The sequence below is a fragment of the Schistocerca americana genome, chromosome 3, assembly GCF_021461395.2.
Source record: "Schistocerca americana isolate TAMUIC-IGC-003095 chromosome 3, iqSchAmer2.1, whole genome shotgun sequence".
Classification (NCBI taxonomy): Eukaryota; Metazoa; Arthropoda; class Insecta; order Orthoptera; family Acrididae; genus Schistocerca; species Schistocerca americana.
In genome coordinates this window covers 93,169,739-93,182,071 of record NC_060121.1, presented here as the reverse complement: position 1 = coordinate 93,182,071, position 12,333 = coordinate 93,169,739, and the positions used below count along the sequence as shown (strand labels likewise).

Here is a 12,333-nt window from a genome sequence, read left to right as displayed (position 1 = left end):
TAGGTGATTCAGGATCCAGAGAGATATATTTTTAAATAAAGTTCAATACCTACATTATACCAGTGTTAATATGCCTGAAACTTAAGATCCATCTCACAGTATGCAAGGGATACATTGTTTTTCACAATAAAAGCTAATGTAAAAAACGGGACAACCACAAAATCAATTCCTAGCCAGGACTGCCAAGATTATTCCACTTCTTCAACTGTTGCATTATGTGAGACTGTAATTTATTTCCGTAAAATAATCTTGGATGCATTGTGGAAAAGAAGCTATTTCTAGTCATGGAGAAGTCATGGGAGATACTGATCTAACTGTAACTCTTTTGTTATGCATATGCCGAACATAATGAACAGCCTTCAGCTTCAGCAAGCACACCAGCCACTCTCATATTTGTCCATTAATGGGAAGGATGTGTAACAAGTCAGGTGTACATTACTTAATCTGTACAGATCTACTGTACCAAAAATAAGCATTCAATGCTATTCATATTTATGTCAGATAAATTTAATCAAGTAAATCAGAAAGAAATCTGATATTATGAAACCAGCTGGTTTCTCCCTCAGTTAGTTAGATATTAAACAGCTGCAGTTTTATAAGAATCTCTGCTGCCGTCCATGTAGGTAACAGAACTTTCCAACCTTTGAGTGTAGATATTCAGATAATTTCAGATAGAGAGGCTGATTACACATATGTCTGGTGTTCTTCCCAAATGGTTTGAATTCCATTTTCTTGCTTTGTGTTTGCTCCGAGCTTGGTCAATACTTGTGGGCAAGAGTATATAACCCTTCTTGACAAGGAGGCAAAGTCTACAAGAAAACAATTTTTGTGCCTTTTATTGTTATTGTATACATCACAGTTCAGCTGAAATGAAGTTTTTTTGTCAGCAACAAAACCCAGTAAGGAGTAAATGTTTTGGGAAGTAAGTGTAACAACTTCAACACATCCTTAAAACTGGTTCTGGGAGATGTATGGCTATCTATTTTACACAACTTTCTCATTGCTTCCTTCTGCTTGGTAAACACTGTTTATACAATTACATACCTATCAGAAGTGTATTTTACTTACATGCCATTATGAATGATCATCGATTTTTACTTCTTTGTTAAAGGTCATTATTGTTTGTTTGAAATCATATAATATGAGTTTTTGCGAGATTAAGTCATAGGTCTACACTGTTTGCTGTGAACCAATGTTATTTTATCTGGTTGAGTTTAGGCCCCTGATTAGTATTCTTCTGTTAGTGACAATCATTAGTTTTTTATATACCATTTAAAATAATTGCAGCACTTTACACTTTATCACTAGAGTTTTCCAAAATTTTTGATGTTGTTAACCTATTTGAACTCCTTCCTGAGGCATGGGGAGTCTTTTATTTTGAAAAAAGTGTCACATAAATCATTACTTTAAATAACTTCAACATCACACACAGTGCTTCTTCTACCACTTGCGTGTTGGAGATGTGTGAACATGGCTTGACTTGTGGACATTACCATCTGAGAGTCATTATGCCCTAATGGCATAGAATGGTGTGCTGCTTGACATGTCCTCATGTGTGCTGATGTTGGTTGAGAGTGTTGGCGCAGGGCAGGTGCTAACGGTCGAGAGAGTGTTGTCTCCTGCACATCATGATCACAGAGTTCAACAATTTTCATTCAGGCAGAAGGTCAGGCTACCATATTCCTCATATCCAGTGAAGCTTGTTGATAGAGTAAGGATGCTGACATTGTTGGAGATTACACAGTTGATGTAAAACTGGTGCACCAACTACTTGTAGCGATCTCGCTGTGGTTGCACATCTGCTAGCTGGTGCAGCACATGTGTGATATTACCAAGGTACGTGAATTGCAGCCTGGAGTGCTCTATTTTGAATAGTCTGTAGGCACCTGATGTGGATTTTGGTGGCACTGCCCCAAACAGCTGCCGCATATTTCAGAAATGGGAGTACGAGGCATTTGGAGAGGGTGATTCCAATACATGGTGGCAGTGTGTAAGAACAGTGCAGCACCAGGGAGAGATCCTGGAGTTATCATAGCGCTCTGCATCACACATCGCTAGCGTGGTGCCACTACATAAGATGCTGGTCGAAAGTGACACCAAGACTCAAACAGTTGTGGACCATGGGAGGGGAGTTTCTTGTACAGTAAATCGTTGGAGAGCAGGTGGAACGTTTCTCATGGTGATAATGATCACCTGCAGTTTAGCCACATTAAATGGAAGCTACACCCAAGCTACAAAATTGTCAGCTGCATGTTGCAGATGTGTCATTGCTAAGGCATTGTTTCTGCACTTCATGAAGAGCACCATGTCATCTGCGTGTACAGCAATCCAAACTGGAAGACCTGGTGGCATATTTGATTTGTAGGGAATGCAGATTAACTGTCCCAGTAAGGAGCCTTGAGAGACTCCAGCATGGATAACATGGCAGGTAGACATTCCAGATCTAGCTTGAACATGAAACTTCCAGACCTGGAGGTACCTGTTGATCAACGTGAAATTAGTAGCAGATACAAGTAGACCTATACTTGCACAGGGAAGAGTACAAGACTACTTACAGTTTAGATTTTGACTGGATGTCGCACATTTTAACAAAAGTTCAGTAATGAAAAATTAAAAGAAAATAATGCACTATTTCTCTGAAGCTTTGGGTGTACTAACAGTTCCACTGTCACGTGTGTGTGCGTGGCGTGTGTGTGTGTGTGTGTGTGTGTGTGTGTGTGTGTGTGTGTGTGTGTGTTTTCTCAGATGTGTCACTACTATCTGAAGTGTTGATGTTGACAATGAGAAAACAGGTGTACCAGTGCTGCAACCATTGCGCTGCTGTGCCTTCAGTAATCCTGCCCAGGGATTTCAAAGTCCTCTTTCAGTTTTCCTCAGCTACAGCCTAAAAAGAAGCACCTGCAAGTAAATTAATGGTGTCACTATGCAGTGCATTACTTTTATTTATCAATGAAGGCACAAATGAAAATTAAGTCACATTAATTTATGCATGTAACTACCAAGTACACAGTAGTAGAAGTAGTAGTAGGGGGCCTCCAGCAGCTGGCCCACACTAATACAGTGGGTGGCTGACTCAAACACACATGCACAGTGGCACCACACCCAGTGAACTCACACACTAATCATTGGGTACAACACATTCGGCTTACCCCTAGTGTACAAAACTGTTTTATGGATAAGTTGTTTAATAATGAAAAAGGCTAATGTTACAGTATTCATTCATTTCTCACTCCCAGTCACTGCACACACTACAAACATTATACACACATTGTTTTGTAACACTACACACATTACACTCGCTATCAGCTGATGACAGGACCATTTTGTGCACTGCAACTTCTCAGATGCTAGCCTGAAAAAAACTGAGTCACCATCTTTCTATAATGTGTGAGATGTTGACCTCAGGAAGAGGACAAGATGTTGTTATTATACATTACATAGCTTTGCAAGTAGGATTTTCCAGAAAATCTGAAAAAAATAAGGATGAAATGTACTGTAAAAGTGTAGATGGAACGTTAGACATTTTATCGTTATTATTATTATCATCATCATTTGTGTTACAGTTTTTACCAAATCCTTATTCTGTGTTATCTAAGCAATCCTTCAGCGGGTAGAATTTTAGGCTTACAGGCACTTTTTGACGGCCTTTTTAAACAAATTTATTTTAACGATTTCTTTACTTTCCTATTATTCCTTAGACAAGAATGCTGTTTTGAGTTTTACAATTATTCTTTCTTGGCAGATGTTAAGTTCAGTCTAGACTCTGTTTCATGGCCACGGACAATGCAGTGCAGTAATTACCAATGTATTTTTGATGTATATGACTGTTTGGTAAATGTATTTTTATGGTACAGATAAAATCCCAAGAGCTTTGAACATATTTTCACAATGAGCTCAAATAACCTTTTTTTGTTTTTACTTTCATTTTTGTGGCCCTTTTCTGCAGTTGAAAAACTGTGTTCATTTTGTGCATTTGATCTCCAGAAGGGAATGCTGTAGCTAAGAACTGAGTATACTTATGCTTCGAATGTAACTAAAAGACACTTGCTGCCTGCTGATAATACTCTGAGGTCATAACATGCTGATGACATTCTGTTTACAAATATCTTTGTGTGTTCACACCACTTCAAATGAGAATCAATACTGATTCCCTAGAAATTTTGCATTTTTCACACTGTCTATAAAGGTGCCATCTAGATTTAATTTAATAGAGTCGTTTCCCTCTTCAAACTGAAATTCGCGGCACTTGTTTTCTTTATAATGCCACTTTATTGCTTATTGACAAGTTGTAACATTCCTTGAAGATTTCATTTGCTTTCTCAGCAATGAGTTCTCTTATTTTCTCAGTGACTATAAAACTGCTGTGACCAGCAAAGATCATTTCTTTCCTATGGTTAACACTAGTGGGAAAGTCAAAAAAATGTTCAAGTGTGTGTGAATTTCTAAGGGACCACATTGCTGAGGTCATCGGTCCCTAGACTTACACACTGCTTAAACTGACTTATGCTAAGAACAACATACACATCCATGTTCGTGATGGCCCATGCAATCCATGACATGGTGCCTCAAACTGCATGGCCACTCCACACGGCTGGGAAAGTCATAGGTGTATGTCAGGAACAATACTGGTCCTAACGTGTTATGCTGATAAACTCTTATATGAATGTATTTTGGCTCTGATAAGTGTTTCACTTACATTTTACACTTATTTTAAGTATGTGTTATTTGTACTCTTTGTACCGTATCTGCTGGATATGATCAGAATCAATCATAAGCTGACCTTCTAATTTCTAATGCATCTAGCTTATTTAGCAGAATTTTATGGCCAACAATATCAAAAACTGTAGAATGATCTAAAAATATACCAGTGACACACTCATTGCTAATAGCATTGAGCACCACTTTTGTGAATTCTACTATGGCTGATTCTGTATTTCTACTACTTCAGCAATCAAACTGTGATTCACTTAAAAGGTTGTATCCATTCAAGTAACTGATTAATCTGTCTTTCATAACTGATTCTGCTATTTTTGAGAATGGTGATGGCAGGGAAATGGACTGGAATTTTTCTGCCTCTCCTGAATTACCTATCTCAGGCAGCTGTACAACTCTTGTCTGTTTTAATATCTGGTATTTCTCTGATGGGAAGGCTTCATTTATTATATTTGTTAAGAGAGCTTGTAAACTCTCTATGCTTTGTTTCAGTGCACACACTGTTACTTTGTCTAAGCCTGCTTACTTTTAGTTTTTAGTTTTAGTACAGTTTTACTGATTTCATGCTATGTCGTTGGTAGCAACATCATTGTACTTAGTGCATAACTGTTTATAGGTTTTACACTCGTTTTTGGGAATTTTTGCTGTAACTTGTCTCTAATACCCATTAAATGCTCATTCACACAGCTTGCTAAGTGGTATGGATAATTTATTACTTTATCTCCTTCCTTTATCAGAATGTTATTATGCCATTGTTTACCTCTCCCTGTTTTCTTGTTTATGACATCCCAGATTGCTTTACTTTTATTCTCTGCATTGTTTATTCTTTCACCATTAAATGACTTTTTTATAGCAATCGGCACCTTCATGTAAATTTCTTGAACCTATGGTAGAAATTCGAGAACTCTGTCTCATTATGACTCTTTGTCATAGAACTGGAGTACTTAAGGATTTGGAGCACTTCTTAATACCTGCTGTTATCTATACATTTTTGTGTAACATAGATACTGATGTGGGTATTTTTGGAAGTGTCTTTCCAAAGTTTATTTTAAATAATGTTGATAATTTAGAAAATAGAACATTTACAATGGTCTCACTATACACTCCATTTCAGCTTTGGTTTGCTAATTCTTTTGAAACATCTAGTATTCTATTTTCTGATAAAGCTAGAAGTTCAGGAAATTTTTCTACACCTGATTTTACTCTTACTATTTGCCGGAAATAGTCTGATAATCCAACTTCTTTTACAGCTACATCACACTTTTCTCTTCCAAATTTGTGGCCACATGACCAATTACCGATGCAGTCATTTTTTTGTCTCTACACAACATTATGTTGACATCTGTACTTGAGACTTTATCGAGATTTCTGTCAATTTGTTGAAAAAAGTATACACACTACCACTGGGAGATTGATACACACACAAAAATGATAAATTTCTTGTTGTTATCATGCCCTGTTAATTCAGTAGCTGATATTCCAATGTGTTTATCCTCACTAATTGTATGAAAGTCATGTCTTGATTTGAACTGTGTTTCTTTTCCAATGTAAATGCATGGTCATGTGCCCTTGACTATGTTGGATTTCAGTGTCTCTATACCAGTGTTTAGTTACACAAATTACAGTGCAGTTGAAAGATGTGAGATCAGCTTCAAACGTTTTTTTTTTTCTCCCTCCATCGACTGCATGTTTTGATGAAGGATTGTGAAGTCTGTGAAATGTCCCATGTTGCTTTTTCCATTGATTTATTTTTCTTTATGACATGTAGCATGTATGCTATTTGATGTGTTACAATCTACCTTGTAAGTGATTGTTTCAGAATTTTTTAAACTGCTACTGGTACTCTTAAGTCTGGGGAACCTGTTGTCTGGATTTATCCTAAAAGGCCTACTTCTCCTACCCATGAAAATAGTTCTGTGACTGCTGTGTTGAATTTTGTTCAAGACAACTGTACTATTGATGTTACTTTTGGATACATGTCACCTGTGTGTAGTGATGCTATGCAGTCCCCTACTGGTGTGCATTCCAGCTCTGAGGGAAGACTGTGAATGAGATGTATGAACATTTCTTTGAATTTTCTCAGCGCCACATCATTTCACCATGTTCTACAATATCTTCTGGCATTTTATCCAGCTACCTAGGTGCCTTTTCTGAACTGGAATAGTCCCTTAATGGGCCAGCAAGTAACTCATCAATCATTTACAAGAAAATCACCATCAAATTAGTGCAATGAGGCACAGCACAGCAAGAAAGCAGACAATGCAGTGAACACCAGCTAACAACATGCAGCACAAATGGGTTTGAAAATCTACAAATCAGTTTTACTGATTTGTGGGTGGCAAGTTATAGCTACCACATAACTTCCTGCTGAAAACAGTGCATGTCCATGTAACAGTCGAAAAAAGAAAATGACGTGAAAGCTCCATTCATAACAAGTGAAGAATAGATGATGAAATTGTGATTCAAAATGTTGGTCTAGCAGAGCCATACCAAGGCCGTCCTATATGACCCTGTACCCCTGGCATAACTGTCAAAGCTGCATCTCACTCACCCCCTCCCCTCCCCCTCCCCCAAGGTAAACTATCTCACTGCAGGTTTTTATGCATATTTAGCAAATTTTATAATTTTGTAAGTATTTTTCATCTCATCAATTTAGAAGCTTTTTTTCAACATAATAATAGCTCACAATTTTTAATATACTAACACACAAGTGTTCACTACTTTCTCTTCAAAATTTTCCTCCACTTATTTTGATCTTGTACAGCCTCTTCCTCTACTCCAAGTCTCCTCATCACCAACTGCATATTTTGGAAACAAGTAGTCAATTTTCTACCCCACAATAGAGTGTGTGTGTGGGGGGGGGGGGGGGGGGGGATGCCACTTACCCCCTGTACCCCACGTGGAATCTGGAGTCAAGAGTTTTTACTCATTACACAGCATAGCTACAAAAATAGCCAGTAACTTGTTCTTCTGACATAAGGGTTGAAGGAGAAGGAAGAGGTGTGAAGGGAAAGGAACTGGAGAGGTTTAGGAAGAGGGGTAGTTTGGATAAGTCACCCAGAACGCTTGGTCAGGAAATACACACTGGACAGCATGAAAAGGGAAGACTTTCCTCCTCAGGACTGTATGTCTTATCATTTACATACCTGCCAATGGTATGACGTGTACAAAGTTCCATTGGCATTTACCCATGTCTTCTGGGTGCATCACTTTCATTGTCAGACAATGCATGTTTTATTTACAAACAGGATTTTACTAGCCAAAACTTGGTAGTGGGAAAAGTATTGGCTGAATGAGAAGTAACTTTTATGTACCCTTCATCTGTTCTGCTGGCATGCTCAAATGTCACATCTTGCTCCAATCCTCTTTTGGCAGAAATAGGTAAAAATGGAAGCCTTCAATCAGATAGCATATTTGTTTCAGCACCTGTTTGCCACACACTGAAATCCTTCAGTACAGTGAACTTAGCATTAAATCTACATAAATAATAATGTAGATGTTTGTTTGTTCAAAAATGTAGATCTGTGAAATTTCTTCACCAATTGTTCTGAAATTTTGACACGACACTGCATTTGAATTTATGATCACAATACTACTACAGAAGCAAATATGCAATATCATTAAACAAGGCTCCTCGAGATCAGAGAGAGAGGGGAAGAGGGAATGGACAGAGGGTGGGAGGAAATGGAGATAGAAAGTAGAAACAATGAGATGGCTAGAGAGATGGGGTAGGAGAAGATGGGGGGGGAGGGAGGGAGGGAGGGAGGGCGGGATGGTGGGAGGGAGGGAGGGAGGGGGGAGAGAGGGGGGGAGAGAGAGAGAGAGAGAGAGAGAGAGAGAGAGAGAGAGAGAGAGAGAGAGAGGGGGGGGGGCAGAAGATGAGGGAGGTAGGAAGGGAGATAAGGTGATTGACAGGGGGGGGGGGTGGAGAATAGAAAGGAGGCAGGAGAAGATGGTGAGTGGAGAGAGGAGGGAGGAGAAGATGGGCAGAGAAAGGGAGCAGGAGGTGAAGGGCAGAGAGAGGGGGCAGGATAAGATGATGGGCAAAGGGAGGAGGGGGGGGGCAGAGACAGGGGAGAGATGGAGATTAGAGCAAATATCCAGTTCCCACACATATTAGGAATGTGTGCTTGCTCCTGACTTTCTTTTCCATTTAAGCAAAATGAACCACAGCAACAAGTGATCAAGAACATCTAGTGACATCTCTGTGTCATACAGTCACCAAGAAAAGTGTTCCAAAAGAAGTTTGTTAAAACTCAAATTCAATTTTCTTTCTCCTTTTGTTTTACGAGCATTAACTCACTTGCACATATCAGCTGCCACTGCTGCTAAAGAATGTAGTTTGTATGCCGAATTAGGACTTACGGGCACAGGTAGCATTCGAAATATTTGTTGAAATGTTTTGGCAAACTGCGATATCGTCACTGGTAGCCAGGGATCTGGGTAACATAATAACAACAGCACGCCGAAGCTCATGCATCATGTGCATACAACTACTAAAGTTGTACCACCGTATTGGGCGGTGTAGGCCCACGAACATTTCGGGCATATTCCCCACAGAACAACTGCTGTATTGCAATATTAGTCACAAACAAAAGTGTCTGAATGGTTCTATTCTGCTACATGTGGTAATGAAAATCGAATGTATTCCGAATAGTCCTTTCACCATCTTCACCAGATTACAAATCATATCTAGCAAATCTCACAAATCGCACGACGCACTTGATGTGCTGTAAAGTAAATGTAACGAATATAATTTTAAAAATTTACATTAGTCCCTAAGAACGCGTGATTAATGAAACGAAAAATAATCAGTGTTTCTAGAGTTTCCTTCACGTACCTGTTACCATGCGTAAATATGATGTAGGCAACTTGTCCTCGTTCATATTGGAAGGCAGTTAATAGATGGAAAAGTTCCACTGTTAAATCAATCTGTAACAAAATAACACCTGTTGTTATTCCTTTGGGCTGCAACAATTATAAATGTGCAATTTTTAACAATAACGTAAGAATTTTACCGTGCTAAGGAGGCATAATAGTATAGGAAAGCAAGTGGCTCTGAATGAGGTTAATATTCACAGCACATTACTCCATACCATGTAGAGAAATAACAGGATCCAGGGAGTGGGTAGTAACGTCTACCGAGTGTTTCTCGGTTCTAGCGGTAGGTAACGTCAAAATGCTGTAAAAAGTTGAAACAGTGGCAATGCTGGTCTGTTACGAGCAATCTTTGGCGGTGTGCCTGATTGTATTGTATTTAGTTGTGTCTCTGAGTCTACAAAATGTCTTGTATTAATGTTGATGTTCCAGTAAACGAAAAAGGTAGGTTATGTATGATTTGATAATCGGTAGGCTGTACGAAATATAATTCCAAATTATTCACTGATGCGAATTTCATGACATAAGCTGTAATGGACATAAATGTATTGCATAACTGTGACGTATGAAAGTTTGTGCTGGATCGGCTCTCGAACCCGCATTTCCCACTTATCACGACCTGCAAAAATTTTCGTATGTCACCGTTGGGTAATACATCTATGCTCATGTCACGAAATTCGCATTCAGCGAATAATTTGGAATAATATTTCATATAGCTGCCGATTTGTAAATCATATGTAAGTATCATAAGCTGAGATGGAACATATGACGATAAAAATAAGATGACCATATTTTTGGAAGCCGAAGATGGGAGCAACATTGGTGACTATACAGGAGGCCAAGAGAGGCCGTACCACCCCAGCTCCCCCGCACCACCATCACGTTTTCAGGGAAAGGAATTAACTACTCACTACTCGGAATACAACAGTCTTCTACAATTGTTATAATTGACTGAAATAAGTAACAGACATCAAAAGACAATATGGCAAATATAATATAAAACATAAAATACATTCACAGTTACTGTATAATAATGATGCACCAAAATATTTAAAGTTAATAAAACATCTTGTTTTCATTTGAGTTTTCTCAGATGTCCATATCTTATTCATCAAAGAAAACACAGGCTCCAATGCTGCGTTTGTACCTGGAAGACACAAGGCAAATTACACAATCCTTGAAATATTGTCATAAGGAATAATGTTTCGATGTGAAGTGCTGAAAAGTCTGTACCCAACGCATATCAATGCCAGTTTTTTCTACGTTCCATTTGTCTATTTTCTGGGGGAGGCAAAATACTGCACATTAAAAACACTCTTGAAATAATTCATTGTCACCGATGTTACAGTTCTGCAATACGTTTACGAGAGATTTGTGGCATTTTTGGACTTCAGCCCATGTCCGTACATCATTTAAGAGAACCTATTTCAAGTTCGAAAAGGCATTACAACGATTTGTCCACTGCTCAATGTATTGTGCACTGCTATCATAAAATTCACATACGGGTTCAGTGAACTTAATAATGTTTATGTCCCCTTCAGATTAAAATTTGCTTAAATCACTTCTTATAACGAGTGGCTCGAATCTGGTTTTACGTTTTTCGGTCATATTCCCTTTTAAGTCATAAAGTGCTTCTCCAACTTCTGCATACGTAACATGCTGGTCTTTGTCTTCAATACTGCTGCATGAAAAGTTATGCTTAATTATATAAAAGCATAAGGACGACTTCAGAGCATGGGCTATCAAAAAACTTCCTTAGTATTTTTGGCCATTTTTCTTCACTTAAAAAACATGATTTTAGTGGTCCACAGAGCCGTAAAGCTCTCTCAATGGCTGGCATCAAGACCACCCTTCTGCTACTGCTGTTTCCAAGTAATTGTTTGGACTCTACGTCTAAAAATGTACAAAATTGTTTTAGGCTTTCACCAAGCATAAGAATGCATGTTGAAGTAAATCTTGTGAGTGACACACTCTAGATCGACTGGTAAACAATCTGCAGCTGTTTCATAGCATTACGAGGGGCGTTTGAAAAGTCAGTGCAAAGTCGGAGAGGTGGCACCACCAGCGCATATCGAGTCATGTTAATTAGTAGCATCTTTGGAAGAGAAGCTTGATAAACATTACAGTGACTCTGCACCTTCGATTAGGACAGTTTATAAGTGGTTTCAAAATTTTCGGAGTGGCCATATTGGCACAAGTGATGTTGAATGTTCTAAGCGCTCTGTGGAGATTACGACTCCAGAAATCATTGATAAAATCCATGATATGGTGACTGATGACAGAAGAGTTAAGGTGCGTGAGATTGCTAGTGCTGTGGGCATCTCGAATGAACGGGTACATAATATTTCGCATAAACATTTGGACATGAGAAAGCTATCCGCAAGATGGGTTCCACGATTGCTCACACGTGACCAAAAACGCAATTGTGTTAAGTGTTGCAAGGATGGTTTGCAATTGTTCAGGAAGTATCCGCAGCACTTAATGCATCGTTTTGTCACTGTGGATGATACATGGATACATTACTATACTCGTGAGACCAAACAACAATCTAAACAATGGTTTACCAAGGGAGAATCTGTACCAAAAAAGGCGAAGACCAGTCCTTCGGCCGGAAAGGTTATGGCGACTGTTTTTTGGGATTCGCAAGGGATAATCCTCATCAACTATCTGGAGAAGGGTAAAACTATTACAGGTGCATATTATTTATCGCTATTGGACCGTTTGAAAACCGAACTGCAGGAA

The 12,333-nt window shown here is 38.7% G+C and overlaps 1 protein-coding gene across 1 annotated transcript in view; it reads right to left on the bottom strand.

The window, feature by feature from the left end:
- LOC124605891 overlaps nucleotides 1-12,333 on the bottom strand; it is a 374,153-nt gene that overhangs the window by 255,557 nt on the left and 106,263 nt on the right. Inside the window, exon 3 of the mRNA XM_047137839.1 lies at nucleotides 9,554-9,681. Coding sequence (XP_046993795.1) covers nucleotides 9,554-9,681 — 128 coding nt within the window. The remainder of the gene's footprint in view (nucleotides 1-9,553; nucleotides 9,682-12,333) is intronic.